Here is a 19,487-nt window from a genome sequence, read left to right as displayed (position 1 = left end):
CTGGAGCTTCGGGCAATCCGATACGCTCTCCGGGCCTTTCAAGATTGCCTATCAAATCACGTAATCTTGATTCAGACGGACAATCAGGTGGCCATGTGGTACATCAACAAGCAGGGAGGTACAGGCTCCTTCCTTCTCTGTCAGGAAACTGCGCAGATTTGGGCAGAAGCCCTCTCCCGTTCGATGTACCTCAGGGCCACCTACTTGCCGGGGGTAGAAAATGTCTTGGCAGACCGGCTGAGCCGTGTCTTCCAACCACACGAGTGGTCACTCAATCCCTCTCTTTTCCAGCAATGGGGTTATCCACACATATCCACACACAGACTTCTTTGCGTCCCCTCAGAACCACAAAGTGGCCAATTACTGCTCTCTCATTCGGACTCAGCACTCTCGGCCCAGGGATGCATTCTCCCTCCCGTGGTCAACCGGTCTGCTTTATGCATTCCCACCACTTCCTCTTCTGTCGAAGACTCTTGTGAAGCTACATCACTGGCCACGCCAAGTGTGGTTTCCCATACTCCAGGATCTCTCCATCCGCAGGAACATTCCCTTGGGAAAGGACCCGCATCTGATCACTTAAAACGACAGATGCCTCCTCCATCCCAATCTCCAAGCCTTGTCCCTGACGGCATGGATGTTGAAAGGTTAGTCCTTCAACCACTTAACCTATCGGATTCAGTTTCTCGTGTCCTCATCGCTTCACGAAAGCCTTCCACAAGAAAATCTTACTCCTATAAATGGAAAAGGTACACATCATGGTGCACTTCTCAGTCCCTTGATCCCCTTTCCTGTCCAATTCCTAAATTTTTGGACTATCTTTGGCATTTGTCAGAATCTGGTCTAAAGACCTCTTCCATTAGAATGCATGTCAGTGCGGTAGCCGCCTTCCATAAAGGTATCCGGGGGTGTTCCCATTTCAGTACAACCCCTTGTAACACGCTTTCTCAAAGGCTTGCTCCATTTGAAGCCACCTTTACGTCCTCCGGCCCCATCTTGGGACCTTAATCTGGTTCTTGGTCGCCTTATGAAACCACCCTTCGAACCTCTTCACTCCTGTGACCTTAAATATCTCACATGGAAAGTGATTTTCCTTTTGGCTATCACTTCAGCTCTCAGGGTTAGTGAGTTACAGGCCCTAGTTACCTACCCGCCTTACACTAAACTCCTGCAGGACCGGGCGGTACTCCGCACTCACCCTAAATTCTTACCTAAGGTAGTTTCGGAGTTTCAAATTAATCAATCCATCATACTACCTATTTTCTTTCCCAGGCCCCACTCCAACTCCGGGGAACAGACTCTGCATACCCTCGACTGTAAACGTGCTCTAGCTTTCTATCTAGACCGTACAGTTACCCACAGAAAGAGCACTCAATTATTAGTCTCTTTCCATCCTAACAAGTTAGGGCATGCCCAGTAGGGGCCAGTGAAAGTTCCAGAAACTTTGACAGAAGTTTTTCCGTGGTTGGGCTCCATCCTCGATGTCACCCATTTGTGAGGACTAACATCCTGCTGTCCTGTGAGAACACCTGTTACATCAGATAAGCAACATTTGCTTTATTTTGACCAGTATAAAATATGCAGAATTTTGCAGAATTTTAAGTTTTTGTGCGCAGAATTTTATATTTTATTTTGTGCAGAATTCCCCCAAGAGTAGTAGAGACTAGATGCAATTGAGCTGTAAACCAGAAGGAGCAGAAGGAAACTGCTCAGCCAACCTAATAATAATATATTGTGTAAATAAAATGTCTCTTGTTCTTGATGATAGTTGCATTGGAAGCATGTCCTGTTGCTTCCAGTTGGAATGATTATTATCCCAGGACAAGCAGGATGATAGTCCTCACATATGGGTGACATCATCGATGGAGCCCTGACACGGAAAAACTTCTGACTGGCATGATATTCTCAGCCACAGGGGTCCCCCTTCAGTCTCTCTTTTTCTGCATTGCTGTAAGCCTTGCGTGATAGGATATCTGTGAGTTTTCGTCACACTTTTTCCTCACGGAAAATATAACTTTTCAGTCACAAAATTGTCTACTCGGGTCTCCCTTCGACATACCATTCAGTGAGTAGTTTTTGAGTCAGTTTTTGGGTCGATTCTGGTCACCTTTTACTTGGTATCCGCAAGCCATCGACCGTTACCCAGCCCGTTTTTTTACCGTGGCCTCTGGATTCAGAAAATGTCCAAATTGTACCCGAACAATGTTGATAACAGACCCGCATGATGTTTGCGTTTTATGCCTGGGAACAGGCCACGATGTCCATACATGTACTACCTGCGCCCAGATGACACCGAAGGGCAGGCGTGCCTGTTTGGATAAAATGGAGGAGCTGTTTAAAAAGATCACTCCATCATCTTCGACATCGTCACCGAAGAAATCCTCACCCTCTGTTGAAAAACATCGAGGAAAGAAAAAAAGCAGATGACCATCCATCACCGGCCCCATCCGGATCTTCAAAGCGTCTTCATCGATATTCACTAGAGAGCTTCGTGAAAAGAGACTCCATCGACACCGTTCTGTCTCCGTTCCATCAGGAGAAATGGTATCCGCATTGGCACCGAAGGACATCGAGCTGATGCCGAAGCGGATCCGGGTATTAGAGCAGCCATGCCCCTCTGTACTCGAGATACCAAGACGCTCTCCACCGGGATTGGTGTCAGAGACTGTGCCACCACACTCTGTGGTGGAAGTGCCAGTAGCGCCAGTCTTACCTTCTCCTGTGACAGTGGACCCAGTCTCAGACTCCAGGGAAGAAGTGACTTCCATTGTTCAACAGGCAATCGTCGAGGCTTTCAAAAGATTCCAGCCTCCTTCGATGCCAGCACCGGTACAATCACCGGCATCGATGCCAGAACAGTCGATCGACGCCTTAATCGGTGCCTTTCCAGCACCGATACCAATGCCACCGATGGCTCCCCCGATGCAGCCATCAACACCGTTGATGCCTAAACATCCATCGATGATTCCTTCAATTCCTATCCTAGGCTAATTGGAGGATGATGGAAAGGACTCTAATTCCTTCCCGGGGCCATCGGGTCTTCAGAACCCCTGCACACCTTCATTACCATCGATGCCTTCATGACCTGGTCCATCGGGCAATGCCGGCCATCGATTGCCATCGATGCCTTTAGATTCCCCATCAATGCCTTTTCTGCCTCCTTCGATGCCAAAGCAGATTCCAAGTCAACCATCGAAGTCTGCTTCTAAAACAAAACATCCTCTTCCAAAAGACAACTTGGATCCCTCTGGATCACATTTTCAGCCTCACTATAGTCCTTGGGAGGATGTAGACACTGACACTGATACCGAAGATTTAGAATCAGAACCTTCTCCACCAGAAGAGAGAAGGAAGTCCCCTCCTGAGGACCTATCCTTTGCAAACTTCATAAAGGAAATGGCAGATGCAATTCCCTTTGAATTGCTTACTGAAGAGGATACAAGACACAAAACTCTTGAAGTGTTACAATTTATAGATGCACCAAAGGAGGTGATGGCGATACCCATTCATGAAGTGCTTCTGTAACTTCAGCATCGATTATGGGAACATCCTTGCTCTGTACCTGCTGTGAACAGACTCAACATACCTGGTCCAACATACCCCAGGTTTCCGGAAACCACAATTGCCACACCTCAGTTGTCGTTGAATTGGATCAGAAAAAAGCCAGGAAGCAAAAACCACACTCTTCTGCCCTACCAGGAAAAGAACAGAAATTCTTAGATGGCTTAGGAAGAGAGGTTTTTCAGGGATCCATGCTGGTATCCAGGATTGTGGCATACCAGCTATATATGACGCAATATCAAAGAAACTTGTGGAAACAAGTTCAAGATACTGCTGATAACCTCCCTCAACAACAGCAGCTGCCACTAAACACTCTGCCAAAGGCCTCGAGTCTGGCAACCACGAAACATCCGCCCGTGTTTCAGCCGCTGGAATCGGTGCATGGAGGTGGGCTTGGCTCAAGGCCTTGGACCTCAGGTTAGAAGTCCAAGAGAGGCGGTCAGATCTCCCATGTACTGGTGATAATCTCTTTGGGGAAAAAATTCAGGACACTGTCTCCCAACTAAAAGATCACCACAGGACACTCCATCAGGTGTACAGATTGCCATCGGATTAGCCATCCTCAGTACGAAAACCCACCAGAAGGGACACTAGGAGGCCCTTCTATAGGCTTAGAAGGTACCATCCACCTACTTCTTCGGCACGTCCCTACTGTCCACCACAAAGAGGACGTCGATGCCAGCCAAAGCAAACAAAAACCCATCCTCCTCCACAAACAGGACCAGCAGCTGGTTTTTGAAGAACATCAAGAAAACAGAAACCTCTCCATCAATCCCATGCCCCACTTACCTGTAGGAGGTCGACTCCATTTCAAAGACCAATGGAGTCACATCACCAAAGATCAATGGGTATTAGCCATACTGAATCGGGGATACCGACTCAAATTCAACACAACACCCCCGCATTCTCCACCCATCCCACTTTGGACATGCACTGTTATCACATCTCAACTTCAAGTAGAACTCTCAACCCTGCTGACTACCAGGGCTATCGAACCAGTTCCCTGGTTTCAACAAGGCAAAGGGTTCTATTCCCGCTATTTCCTAATTCCAAAGAAAACAAGCGGCCTTCGCCCCATCTTAGACCTCCGCAATCTCAACAAATTTCTTCAAAAGGAAAAGTTCCGGATGGTATCCCTGGGAACCATCCTTCCTTTGCTTTAACAGGGAGATTGGCCCTGTTCTCTAGATCTTCAAGACGCGTATGCACACATACCCATTTCCACACAACATCGCAAGTACCTACGATTTGTCATGGAAAAACATCATTACCAGTATCGAGTCCTGCCATTTGACTCACTTCTGCACCTTGAGTATTTACAAAATGTCTAGCAGTGGCTGCTGCACATCTAAGAAAAAACAGCATTCATGTTTTTCCCTATCTAGACGATAGGCTAATCAGGAGTCCATCTGGACAGGGAGCTCTGTCTGCCTTAAAAAGCACAATAACACTATTACACTCCCTGGGATTTCTAATCAACTATCAAAAATCCCACATCGAGCCGTCTCAGCTCCTCATGTTCATCGGAACAGACCTCGACACCACAGTGGCAAAAGCTTTTCTTCTAAACGACCGTGCCACAATCTAGCACGCTTGGCGAACTCTATAACCCATTGCCATTTCGCCTCTGCCCATCAACTTCTAGTGCTACTAGGACACATGGTCTCTACAGTACATGTTAGCCATGCGAAGAACTCAATGGACTTTGAAATCTCAATGGTTCCAAGGTTTCCAATCACTGTCGTACACAGTTCAAATCACCCACCAATTACGCCTTTCGCTTCACTAGTGGACAAACCAAACTGCCTTGAAAGCTGGTCTACCATTCCAGCAATCAACTCCACAAGTCATCTTGACCACGGATGCCTCCAACTTGGGATGGGGAGCGCACGTCAACAACCTTCAAACACAAGATATGTGGACTACGCTCGAAATGAAGAGTCAGATAAACTTCTTAGAACTTCGAGCGATGTGTTATGCCCTTTATGCCTTCAAAGACTGCCTCTCAAACAAGACTGTTTTGATAGACAGAGAACACAGTAGCAATGTGGTGCATAAACAAGCAGGGAGGCTCGGGCTCTTATCTGCTCTTTCAAGAAGCAGTACAGATTTGGGCTTGGGCTCTTGAGCACTCCATGCATCTCCGAGCAACTTATCTGGCAGGCATACAAAATGTCCTAGCAGACTATCTTAGTCGGCGTTTCCATCCCCATGAATGGTCTCTGGATCCCGGTATATCGAGCAAAATCTTTCAACGCTGAGGTCGCCCAACCATAGACCTTGCGTCCAAACTGAATCACAAAGTGGAAAGATTTTGCTCCCTCCAAGGCCGTCGACAAATGTTCCCTAGGGACACCTTTGCTTGCCCCTTGAACACAGGACTTCTATATGCGTATTCTCCGATTCCACTCATATCCAAAACTCTCGTGAAGATACAACAGGACAGAGGGTCAATGATACTCATAGCCTCGTACTGGCCTCGACAAGTATGGTTTTCCATACTTCTCGATCAGAGAACCAATTCGCCTGGGCACAGCACCCACTCTCATAACTCAGAATCAGGGCAAGTTGCATCATCCCAACCTGCCAACTCTTGCCCTAACAGCTTGGATGTTGAAAGCTTAATTCTGCAACCACTTAATCTTTCAACTCAAGTCTCTAAAGTTCTCGTAGCTTCATGAAAGCCTTCCACATGTAAATCTTACCACTCTAAGTGGACCAGATTTACCAAGTGGTGCACACAAAAAGGTTTTGACCCTTTCTCTTGCCCCACTCTTCTTTATTGGATTACCTGTGCCACCTTTCGGATTCTGGTCTCCAGACATCCTCTGTGCGGGTACACCTAAGTGCCATAGCGGCATTCCACAAGGGAATAGGGGATGCACCGATAACAGCACAACCCCTAGTGAGTCGGTTTATGAGGGGCTTACTCCACCTTAAGCCTCCCATTCGACCACCGGTTACTGAATGGGACCTAAATTTAGTACTAGCGAGGCTCATGCGATCCCCGTTTGAGCTTCTGCATTCCTGTGATGAAAAATGTCTTACATGGAAAGTAATTTTCCTCATAGCCATTACTTCTACTAGGAGGGTCAGTGAGTTACAAGTGCTTGTCACATACTCACCCTACACAAGGTTCCTGCATGACTGAGTATTCCTTCACACTCACCCCAAATTCCTACAAAAAGTGGTAACGAATTTTCACCTCAATCAATCCATAGTCTTACCTACTTTCTTTCCAAGGCCACACTCTCACCAGGGTGAGAGAGTTTTGCACGCCTTAGATTGTAAACGTGCGCTAGCTTTTTACCTGAACCGCACTGCAGTCCATAGAAAATCCACCCAACTCTTCATTTCTTTTGACAAAAATAAACCAGGAGTTGCAGTGGGAAAACAAAGTTTCTCCAACTGGCTAACAGACTGTATCGAATTCTGCTATGAAAAAACAGGCATTCCTCTCCAGGGTCGAGTAAAAGCGCACTCAGTAAGGGCTATGTCAACATCAGTAGCACACTGTCGTTCAGTCCCTATTGCTGATATCTGTAAAGCTGCAACTTGGAGTTCTCTTCACACCTTTGCAGCACAGTACTGTTTGGACAAGGAAGGACGACAAGATTCTGCCTATGGCCAATCTGTCTTAAAGAACTTGTTCCCAGTTTAATACCCAACTCCTTCCACATCCAACCTGCTGTGATTTCAGGCTGCCTCATTTTTTTCCAACATCGCACCAGTTGTGCCTGTTGCACAAGTTGTGCACTGTTGGTCAACAACAAAGATGACTTAGCCTGTAGCTTGCTAATCACTCATATGTGAGGACTATCATCCTGCTTGTCCTGGGATAAAGCAAAATTGCTTACCTGTAATAGGTGTTCTCACAGGACAAGCAGGATGGTAGTCCTCACATATGGGTGACATCACAGGATGGAGCCCAATCACGGAACACTTTTGTCAAAGTTTCCAGAACTTTGATTGGTCCCTACTGGGCATGCCCAGCATGGCACTAGCCCTGCAGCCAGCAGGGGTCCCCCTTCAGTCTTCTTTTTTTCCACGCTGCAGTAGCCTCGCGGTGTAGGAGCTCTGTGGTTCCTGACAGGAATTTTCCCCACGGAATTAACTAATGTTAAATTGCCCCACAGGGGTCCCTCCTCTAACTTCTCTCTAGCCCGCGGTACTCCGGTAAGTTTTTTGACAGTTTTCCGTCGATTACCATCTAGTTTGGCCCTTGCGGCCTACTGGCCGCCGTCCGTCCCGCAGCCCGATTTTTTTCTATAGCCATGGTGTCTGGGTTCCGCCGTGCCAGGACTGTACTCGCACCATGTCTATCACAGACCCTCATGGCATCTGTGTAATGTCTTTAGGCCATGAGCATGATGTCCTGACTTGCACCAAATGTGCCCTCATAACACCCAAAGGTCGCAAGGCAAGGATGGAGAAGATGGGACTCCTCTTCTGTACTCACACCCTGACGCCGTCCATTCCATCGACGTCATCGGAACCGGCACCGTCGACGTTGCACCAGTATCAACCACCGTCCAGACGTCTTCACGGCCATCGGCACCCGTTACTTCCCCACAGGATCGAGGGGATCATAGGGAGAAACATCACCATCGGCATCGTAAGACTCGGACCGTCGAGGGAGCGAAATCATCAACCTCGCCACTGTCCGAGCCACCATCGAAGAAACCCCATCCAGGAACGGCATCGACCATTCCTGCGACTGGGGCATCGAGGCCACCCTCACCCGATCGGGGTTTGGGAGTCGCGATTACGCCTGTAAAGGTGGTCCCTCCGACTGTGCCTCCGCCTCCCGCTTCTGTCACGGAGCCGGGGCTGCTTGCTCCAGGTTTCCAGGAAGAACTGGACCAGCTGGTCCAGGAGGCCATCGACAAGGCGATGCAACGACTCCAGGTACCTTCGGCACCAACACCAGCACCGATTGTGGAACCTGTCATCGACCCGATTCCAGCAGTGCTGGCACCACTGCTATTCCGGATGGAGGCGCTCATAACCGCCCTTCCACCGGTGGTTCCCGGGTCTCCGATGGCTCCGGTGCGCTCCCCGTTGACAGCTTCATCGGGAGGAGAAACACATTTCCGCATTCCTCCTTCGGGAGTTTTGCCTCAGCCATCGATGCCAATTCGTCCCTCGCCACCGATCCATTCATCGGGGGCGATAGGTACTTCGGCGCCATCGATGCCTTCGATATCAGCACCGATGCCCTCCAGGCCATCTACGGTGCCCCCGGCGATTCCTTCGATTTTTCTTGGAGCCTCGGCCGGGGCCTTCGGGTATCCAACCCCCTTCTCGTCCTACAGGTCAGTCTGCTGATCCTTATGACACCTGGGGTGATGATACTTCTTCAGACACAGATGACTTACCTTCACCTCCCTCTCCTGCTGAAAGTAGAAAGTGTTCTCCTCCAGAGGACCTTTCTTTCATTAATTTTGTGAAGGAAATGTCTGAGTTTGTCCCTTTTCAGCTTCGGACGGAGCAAGATGATAGGCACCAGATGATGGAGTTGCTCCAGTTCCTGGATGCCCCTAAAGTGATCACTTCTATTCCCATTCATCAAGTTCTTCTTGACCTCCTCAAAAAGAACTGGGAAAACCCTGGATCCATTGCCCCAGTCCATAGAAAAGCTGACACTACCTATTTAGTGCAGTCAGCCCCTGGCTTTCAAAAATCTCAGCTCGACCACAACTCAGTTGTGGTAGAATCGGCTCAAAAGAAAGCAAAAAGGACGAAGCCTCACTCATCTACCCCTCCTGTTAAGGAACACAAGTTCCTAGACAATATTGGTCGACGAGTGTTCCAAGGGGCCATGCTCATCTCAGAATTGCTGCTTACCAGCTGTATATGACCCAATACAATAGGGTCATCTTCAAACAGATACAGGACTTCTCTGAAACCCTGCCTGAACAATTCCAAGACCAGCTTCAAATCCTTGTCAACAAAGGGTTTGAGGCAGGAAAGCATGAGATAAGAACAGCTTAGACACCTCTACTAGAGTGTTTGCAGCTGCCATTTCGGCAAGATGATGGGCCTGGCTCAAATCTCCTGACCTTCGCCCAGAAGTACAAGACAGGCTATCTGACCTACCATGTGTAGGAGACAATCTGTTCAGAGAGCAGATCCAGCAAATGGTGGCTGAATTAAAGGACCATCATGAGACCCTTAAACAGCTCTCATCGATACCTTCCGACTTCCCCCTCAAGACAGCCCTTCAGGAAGGACTCTTAAGAAGTCATTCTTCCGTCCAAGGAAGAACCAGCAAGGTCCTCAGCCTCGCGAGGCCCGAAAGCAAAAGCCACAAGCAGCTCCCCAGCTGGGGTCTGCTTCAGGTTTTTGATTTTCACTTGGAGAGCTGCAGCCTGATTCCTCTGCCAAGCATACCAGTGGGAGGTCGATTGTGCCACTTTCACAACATGTGGCGTTCAATCACAACCGACCAATGGGTGCTAGCAATCATTGCTCAAGGTTACCAGCTAAACTTTCTTGCTCTACCACTGGACTCACCACCCCTGCAGGCGTGGAGAGTATCCGACCACTCTGTCCTTCTGGAGCAGGAGGTTTCCCTTCTTCTCCAGTTGAGAGCAATAGAACCCGTCCCACTCTCGCAGCAAGGCCTAGGGTTCTATTCCCAGTACTTTTTGATCCCCAAAAAATCTTAGGGGTTTCGTCCAATTCTGGACCTACGTGCTCTCAACAAGTACCTCCAGCGGGAAAAGTTCAAGATGGTAACCTTGGGCTCGCTTCTACCTCTTCTACAAAGAGGAGACTGGCTCTGCTCTCTGGACCTCCAGGACGCAAACACACACATTGCGATCACTCCAACTCATTGCAAGTACCTCAGGTTTTTAGTAGGCCCAAAGCACTATCAATATCGAGTGCTTCCCTTTGGCCTTGCGTCTGCACCACGAGTCTTCACCAAATGCCTCGTAGTTGTAGCAGCTTTCCTCAGGAAAGAAGGTGTCCACGTCTACCCCTATCTGGACAACTGATTAATCAGGGCTCCAACCCAGCAAGCTGCTCGGTTGGCCCTCGTTTTGACCCTGCACACTCTAACTTCTCTAGGATTTCTTGTCAACTACGAGAAATCCTATTTAATCCCATTTCAAAACTTGTCGTTCATTGGGGCAGACTTGGACACTTTACAGGCAAAAGCCTTTCTACCTAGACACGAGCACTAACACTCGTGTCTCTCACTCACCAGTTGCAGTCTCAACATACAGCAACAGCTCGCCAATTCCTCGTCCTGCTGGGACACATGGCATCCTCCGTCCATGTTACACCAATGGCCCGACTGGCCATGAGACTCATACATTGGACTCTGAGGTCACAATGGATTCAAGCTATACAGCTTCTGTCAACCATTGCCCACATCACCAACTCTCTCCGCCTGTCTCTCGCCTGGTGGAAAGATCAGACCAATCTCCTCCAGGGACTGCCTTTTCAAGTGCCAGATCCTCAACTCATTCTCAGCACCGACGCTTCCAACCTCGGGTGGGGAGCCCACGTGGACAATCTACAGACACAAGGGTCTTGGTCTCCAGAGGAAGCCAAACATCAGATAAACGTCCTAGAACTTCGAGCAATGCGATATGCTCTCAGGGCTTTTCAGGATCGCCTATCAAATCACGTCATCCTGATTCAGACGGACAACCAGGTGGCCATGTGGTACATCAACAAGCAGGGGAGGCACAGGCTCCTTTCTCCTGAGTCAGGAAGCTGTGCAGATTTGGACAGAAGCACTCTCCCACTCGATGTACCTCAGGGCCACCTACTTGCCGGGAGTGGACAATGTCTTGGTAGACAAACTGAGTCGCGTCTTCCAGCCACACGAGTGGTCTCTCAACCCCTCGGTAGTGACCTCAATCTTTCGCCAATGGGGATAACCCCAGATAGACCTCTTTGCGTCCCCTCAGAACCACAAAGTGGACAATTACTGCTCCCTCATTCGGAGCAAGTGCTCTCAGCCCAGAGATGCATTCTCCCTCTCGTGGGCAACCGGTCTGCTCTATGCATTCCCTCCACTTTTTCTTCTCTCAGACTCTCGTGAAGCTACGGTAGGACAAGGGAACCATGATCCTGATAGCACCTCACTGGCCACGCCAAGTGTGGTTTCCCATACTCCAGGATCTCTCCATCTGCAGGCACATTCCCTTAGGAACGGACCCGCATCTGATCACTCAAAACGGTGGAGGCCTACTTCTTCCCAATCTTCAGGCCTTGTCCCTGACGGCATGGATGTTGAAAGGTTAATCCTTCAACCACTTAACCTTTCAGATTCGGTTTCTCGTGTCCTGATTGGTTCACGGAAGCCTTCCACGAGAAAATCTTATTCCTATAAATGGAAAAGGTACACATCATGGTGCACTTCGCAATCCCTTGATCCCTTTTCCTGTCCAATCCCAAGGTTTTTGGACTATCTCTGGCATTTGTCAGAGTCAGGTCTAAAGACCTCTTCTATCAGAATGCATGTTAGTGCGGTAGCCGCCTTCCATAAAGGTGTCTGGGATGTCCCTATATCAGTACAACCCCTCGTAACACACTTTTTGAAGGGCTTGCTCCATATCAAGCCACCTTTACGTCCTCCGTCCCATTCTTGGGACCTTAATCTGGTTCTCGGTCGGCTAATGAAACCTCCATTCGAACCTCTTCACTCCTGTGACCTAAAATATCTCACATGGAAAGTGATTTTCCTTTTAGCTATTACTTCAGCTCGCAGGGTTAGTGAATTACAGGCCCTAGTTACCAATTCGCCTTACACTAAACTCCTGCAGGACCAGGCGGTAGTCCGCACTCACCATAAAGTTTTACCTAAGGTAGTTTCGGAGTTTCACATTAATCAATCCATCATACTACCTACCTGCTTTCCCAGGCCCCATTCCAATCCAGGGGAACAGGCTCTGCATACCCTTGACTGTAAATGGGCTCTAGCTTTCCATCTAACCGTATAGTTGCCCACAGGAAGAGCACTCAGTTATTCGTCTCTTTCCATCCCAACAAATTAGGGCAACCTGTGGGTAAGCAGACTCTCCTCCTGGTTGGCGGATTGCATATCCTTCCGCTATCAGCAAGCAGGCATTCCTTTTCAAGATCGTGTTAAGGCACACTCTGTGAAGGCCATGGCGACTTCAGTAGCACACCTACGATCGGTGCCGCTTCCTGACATTTGCAGGGCTGCCACTTGGAGTTCTCTCCATACTTTCGCAGCCCACTGTTGCTTGGACAAAACCGGAAGACAAGATTCCATCTTTGGCCAGTCTGTCCTGCGTAACTTATTTCCAACGTGACGTACTCACACCCTTCCGCCTGCCCGGTGGGGTTCAGGATGCCCTCTACCAAATTCCACCCCAGTTTTCGTGCCTGTTGCACGCTGTTGGGTACATTTGGTGCATGTTAGGACATCCTCAGCTCTGTACTCACCCATATGTGAGGACTACCATCCTGCTTGTCCTGTGAGAAAGCAAATGTTGCTTACCTGTAACAGGTGTTCTCACAGGACAGCAGGATGTTAGTCCTCACGAAACCCGCCCGCCGCCCCGCGGTGTTGGGTTCATAACGTTTTCTTATTTTATTTTTCGGCACTACCTGTAGCTTTTAAACAAGACTGAAGGGGGGACCCCTGCTGGCTGCAGGGTTAGTGCCATGCTGGGCATGCCCAGTAGGGGCCAGTCAAAGTTCTGGAAACTTTGACAAAAGTGTTCCGTGATTGGGCTCCATCCTGTGATGTCACCCATATGTGAGGACTAACATCCTGCTGTCCTGTGAGTACACCTGTTACAGGTAAGCAACATTTGCTTTATCCCAGGACAGCAGGATGTAGTCCTCATGGAACCCACTCCGCGGAGTTGGGTCCAATACGTTTTATTTTATGTTTTCGCTCGCATTTTTTATTGCTACAAATGAGACTGAAGGGAGACCCCTGTGGCTGAGAATATCATGGCATGCTGGGCATGCTCATTGGGCTCAGTGTGCCAGTCAAAAGTTTCTAGAAACTTTGACAGAAGTGTTTCCGTGTCAGGGCTCCATCGATGTCACCCATACGTGAGGACTACATCCTGCTGTCCTGGGATAACACCTATTACAGATAAGCAATTTTTCTATTTTATGCACTAGAGTTCCTCTTGTCTTTTGTGCATTTATCAGAATAGAAATAACATTGCTTACTGTATGCTCGTGGCTGTCTTACCCATAAATCATAAAATCAGTTAGTGCTTTATAGAAATTTGTATAAGAATGGTTTTCCAAGGTGGTTTGTAAGCAAAGGATATTTCTTTGTAAAGTTTTAAATCTCTGCAAACTTCTTACCAGCATAGCTACAGCAGTTATCATTGGCTAGCTAATTTCTTTCCACTTGCAGAGCCGTGGAGATCTGTCAGCCATAAACGACAGATGTGCATTATGTTCTTATTTGCATCTGATCTTGCACGTTAACTTTTTTTTTTCTCCTTTCATTGTCTTTCTGCAGTTGGACAGAACTTACACTGGTTTGCAGACACTTGGTGCAGAAACAGTATGTATCCTGTTGCATTTTTAGCAATGTATACTAGACTTTTAATATGCTGATGCTTGTGCTTGCTCACCCCCTTTTCTATATTTAAAAGCAGTGATGATTTACATTTTTTGTTTGCATGATAAATACTGAAATTAAGAATGGCCTGGAAATAATATTTCCCTGTACGTACCCGGATCAGTCCAGACTCCTGGGTTTTGCCTCCCCTCTAGCAGATGGAGACAGAAGTTTTGACAGACTCTGCCTTATATCCCAAGGTGCCACCTACAATCCGCCAGTATTTCTCTGTTTCCAGCAGATGGTGGAGGTGCAAAACCCTACAGTCTTGTTCGGGTTACTTAGTTTAAAATAATAATAATAATCCTAGACAGCTAAACAAAAAAAAAAAAAAAGGAAGAGAAGAAAAAAATCTTGAAGAATGACTAAGAGGGCTGTTGTCAGTCTCCCAGGGGGTTGCCAGGTCCTGAGGCAGCTGCGGCTGGGGTTGAGAACCCTATACCCACTGCGTAGCAGCGCTGGGAGTGAAACCAGGGAGCCCAGCTCACTCACCCCAGAACGTCCATGACCCAAAGACTGCCGGGCAGGTTTGATTTAAAAAATAAATAAATAAAATTTTCTTTCTTATTACTTTTTGGTTTTGGTCTCTCCTTTCCCTCGCGGCTGTGATTGTTTTTTCGAGTCGCTTTTGTTTTCGCGGGGGGCTTCACGAATTGTAGTTTAAAGAAGGGGGAGATTTTCTTTTTCAGCTTTTAATTTCTGAAGTGATGCCGCGGCGTGCGCACGGTCCTCACGAGATGGCTTGTGCGCAGTTTGTCTCCCGGGGGAGAGGGAGCCTCCACGGTCCCCGGGAGGGTCGTAGTTCGGGTCCAAAGGGCAGCATGAGCTTTCGGGGAGCTTCTACCTCCTTCTCTCAGTCTGTTCCCGCTGAGCGTGGGAACAGGCGCCATTTTGAATTTTTCCCCATTGGCAATGAGGCCTGCGGCACTGGATGCGGCAGGGGAGGGGAGTCTCCTGCTGCCTTTACCTCAACCAACGGCCCCTGAAAGGGGCAGAGCAATAGGAATGCCGCTAAAATTGTAGAGGACAGGCCCGAGGGGGATGCAGATTCCTCCTCTTTATCTTAATCTTCTTTTTCCTCGGATTTTGTACTGTTATTACTTAAAGCCTTTAAAGCTAGAAAGGCAGGCAAAAAGAAGTCTGCTGGGAACTTATTGTCAGCACCGCTGCTCAAGCACAGGAAGAGGTCTAAGTCAGAGGACTGTGCTCTAACAGAAACCCCCAGTGGCCCCCAGACAGTCACGGATCCCTCTTCAGAGCTCTCAGCGCAGGATGAGCCAGAACTTCCATCCCAGCCCCCGATGGGGGCTGGGATGGAAGACCAGCAGCAGCAAGGTGCTGTGTGGGGGGTCTCGTGAGCCAGACCTTCCATCCCAGCCCCCGATGGGGGTTGAAGGGGATGCAGACCAGCAGGATGCTGTGCAGTGGTCTCTTGCTGTGGACGGAGACGACCCGAAGGTGGCCCATCTCTTCAGAAAGGAGGAGCTAGGGTCTCTTGTCCCTGCCATTTTGGGAAAATTAGGTATTGAGGCTCCCCAGGAGGAATCCCGTTTGGAGTCCACAGATCCGGTCTTATTGGGCCTGCGGGGTCCATCTACGTCTTTTCTTTTTCATTTTTCTGTCACTGACTTGCTTTTCCAAGAACGGGACACCCTTGAATTGGGGCTGAAGGTTACTAAGGCAATGAATAAGCTATATCCTTTGCCAGAAGAGGCTTTGGACCTTCTTCGAGTTCCCAAGGTAGATGCGGCAGTGTCGGAGGTAACTAAGAAGACAACCATTCCGGTTACTGGGTCAACGGCCCTCAAAGACTTGCAGAACAGAAAACTGGAGCTTCAGCTCAAAAGAGTTTTGAGGTTTCCGCACTGGGAGTCCGCGCTTCTATGTGTAGCAGTTTCGCTGTGAGAGCGGGTCCTCGCTGGATTCAGCAGCTGCAAGCCAACGAGTCCTGCTCCTAAGGGGGAGGTCCTTCAGGCTGGATGTCTTGAAGCGGCGATTGCTTGCTTGCTTGCTTATGAACTTTTATTTACCAGCGTTCATAAAATACATCATGCCGGTTTACAATGAACTGAAAAGAACGGAAAATTACAATGAACGAGGAAGGGGAAGAGGGGGCAGGCTAGAAAAAGGAGGAGGCGGGGAAGGGAATGAGAGGCTGAGAGGGAAAAATAAAGGAACGCAGAAAGGAAAAACAATTGAAACCAGATTAAGTGGTTATAAAACTGCGATTATCATATACCAATATAGAGGATAGATATTCAAACTATGAGAAACAATTGAATGCTATATACAAGGAAGGCTGTGTACAGTGCTGATGCTCTCTATGACCTGTTGAGAACTTCGAGCAGGTCCATGGGTTCCGCAGTCTTGGCAAGGAGACTGTTATGGTTAAGGAACTGGGTAGCGGATGTTTCTTCCAAGTCTCAGCTGGGTTCTCTTCCGTTCAAGGGCAAGTTGCTGTTTGGAAAAGAGCTTAAAGACATGATTCAGTTGCTGGGAGAGAACACGGTTCACAGGCTGCTGAAAGATCGTCCAAGACCGAGAGGGTCGTTTTCCTCTAGATCCACTACCACTTTTCGGCAGGATGCTGGCAGGCAACAGTCCTGGTTTCAGTCCTTTTGGGACAGCGAATTTCCGGGCCTGGGCTCTCCCAGTTCGCACAGGGTAGTAAGCTTCCACAATGATGTGTGTCCGTCCATTCTTTGATTCCGATCGTAGGGGGCACTGTCTCTATTTTAGGAGGAATGGATCAAAGTGACGTCGGACCAGTGGGTCCTTGCAGTGATAAGACATGGCTACGCTTTAGATTTTGCACACCGCCTCCGGCATTGTTTCCTAGTCTCCCCGTGTGCATACGACACGAAGCGTCGAGCGGTAAAAGAGACTTTACAAAGCCTTCTCGATCTGAGCTATTACGCCTGTTCCTCCGGCGGAGCAAAGGAAGGGCTGCTACTCCATTTATTTGGTAATGCCAAAGAAGGAAGGGACCTTCCAGCCCATTCTCAACTTAAAGTGGGTCAAAAGATTTCTTCACATTCCCCACTTCCGCATGGAGACGTTGCGGTTCGTCATTGCTTCAGTTCGAAGCGGAGAATTCCTAGCTTTGCTGGATCTAACCGAAGCGTAGCTACACATCGGAATTCGGGACTACCACAAGAAGTTCATGAGATTCGCCATTCTGGGTCGGCATTACTAGTTTCGAGCTTAGCCATTCGGCCTGGCTACTGCTCCGAGGACAATCACCAAGGTAATGGTGGTGGTAGTAGCAGCGCAGCTGCGGAGGGAAGGTTTGTGGTACATCCCTATCTCGACGACTGGCTGATTCGGACGAAATAGCTGTCAACCGAGTGCTGCATCTGTTGCGAGAGGTCTGGTGGGTTGTCCACCTTTCCAAGAGTCATCTGGTGCCATCTCAATCATTGGAGTAGCCAAGTCCCAAATCCAGACTGGCAGCCCCAGTGCTGCCTTGGATCAGAAAGGTCTCCCAGTAGGAGAACATCACCCTGGTGTAGCAGGAAGTGATCCTGTAGCAAGGACCTGCTCTCCAGGTGATGTATTGTTCTCTTGCACTGAGGACAAGTCTCCCAGGGCTACTGCCCAGGAGGGAAGGGTTAGGCCAGCCATCATAGTTGGTGATTCAATTATTAGAAATGTAGATAGCAGGGTGGCTGGTGGACGTGAGGATCGCCTGGTAACTTGCCTGCCTGGTGCGAAGGTGGCAGACCTCGTGCGTCACCTAGATAGGATTATAGACAGTGCTGGGGAGGAGCCGGCTGTCGTGGTATATGTGGGCACCAACGACATAGGAAAATGTGGGAGAGAGGTTCTGGAACCCAAATTTAGGATTTTAGATAGGAAGCTGAAATCCAGAACCTCCAGGGTGGCATTCTCTGAAATGCTTCCTGTTCCGCGTGCAGGTCCCCAGAGGCAGGCAGAGCTCCAGAGTTTCAATGCGTGGATGAGACGATGGTGCAGGGAAGAAGGATTCAGTTTTATTTATTTATTTAACATGTTTTGTATACCGTCATTTGGTTTAGAGTCATGTAACAGGTTGTATAAACATCATCACAGTAACTTATGTAGTGTAAGTTGATTACGTATAATAGATATTACTTGTAAGGCTCATTATATACAGTAAGGTATTACATGTAGCAAAGATATTACATACATACTGTTACATATAGGTTAGTTAATGTATATACATTTGGATCTTTAACTGCAGGGGTTTAACAATTCAAAGTATCTTTATAGGAAGTAATGTATACTGTATGAGGTTGGTTGGGTAATCCATTGTTAAGAATTCCTTGGTAGATCTGGGGAAGTAGCATTTTTCTTGTTGGGTTGCATGTGTACTTGGTAGGCTGGTTGGTTGAGTGAATTTGAGTAGGCTCTGGTGAACAGCCAGGTTTTCAATTCTTTTTCAGTTCTTATTCCCATTGGTATTGAGTTCCATAGTGTGGGTCTGACGATGGATATGGCTATCTCATGCGTTGTTTAGTCGAGTGGTTCTTCATGAGGGATTTTGAGGAGACCTTTATTCATTGAGTGTAGGTTTCGTTTTGGAGTGTGTGTTACGATGTATTTGTTAAGCCAATTATTTTGTTGTCCTATGATTATTTTATGCAGGGTTGTCAGTACTTTGTATTCTGTTCAGTATTTTATTGGGAGCCAGTGTAATGAGATGAATATTGGTGTGATGTGTTCATCTTTTTTTGATCCAGTCAGACTTCTGGTGGCTGTGTTCTGTAGGATTTGGAGAGGATGGATGGTAGTGAGAGGTAGTCCAAGGAGTAGAGCATTGCAGTAGTATGTTAGAGAAGATGAGTAGTTGTAGAACTGTTCTGAAATCATCTTGTGTAAGGAATGGTTTGAGACGTCTGAGTGTTAGCAGTTTGTGATATCCTTCCTTTATCTTGTTGGTTATGTGGATTTTGAAGGATAGTTCCTTGTCAATGGTGATTCCTAGATTTCGAGTATGTGTGACAGGTGAGATTACTGTTTTGGGGTTTTGAGTGGTTTCATGAGGGTGGTGGGTTTTTTTGTTGGTTTTTTTTTGTCTAGGATGATTAATTCAGTTTTATCCATGTTTATTATGAGTTTTAGGTCTTTTAGTTGCTTTTTGATTTCCGAAAGATAGATGGCCGTTCTATCGTATGTCTCCCAGAGTATTCTGTATGGGGGACCAGTATTTGTATATCGTCAGCGTATAGAAAGTGGGTTAGTCCAAGGCGTTCTAGTGTGTGACAGATTGGGAGGAGGTATATGTTAAAGAGTGTAGCTGACAGGGCGCATCCTTGTGGCACTCCTGTGTGGAGGTTTACTTTATTCGAGAGGTTGTTGTTGAACATTACTT

At 48.0% G+C, this 19,487-nt stretch overlaps 1 protein-coding gene across 12 annotated transcripts in view; it reads left to right on the top strand.

Annotated features, from left to right (window-relative positions):
* The window catches only part of YEATS2 (YEATS domain containing 2), a 799,337-nt gene that overhangs the window by 146,417 nt on the left and 633,433 nt on the right, over nucleotides 1-19,487 (top strand). For all 12 annotated transcript variants that reach the window (XR_003858765.1, XM_029617009.1, XM_029617017.1 and 9 more), the window contains one exon: nucleotides 14,033-14,077. Coding sequence is in view for 11 of the 12 variants with exons in the window: in XM_029617009.1 (XP_029472869.1) it covers nucleotides 14,033-14,077 (45 nt within the window). In the remaining variant the exon portion in view is untranslated. The remainder of the gene's footprint in view (nucleotides 1-14,032; nucleotides 14,078-19,487) is intronic.

The sequence above is a fragment of the Rhinatrema bivittatum genome, chromosome 9, assembly GCF_901001135.1.
Source record: "Rhinatrema bivittatum chromosome 9, aRhiBiv1.1, whole genome shotgun sequence".
Classification (NCBI taxonomy): domain Eukaryota; kingdom Metazoa; phylum Chordata; class Amphibia; order Gymnophiona; family Rhinatrematidae; genus Rhinatrema; species Rhinatrema bivittatum.
Note: the sequence above shows the minus strand (reverse complement) of the source record. Positions and strands in the feature narration are given on the sequence as shown.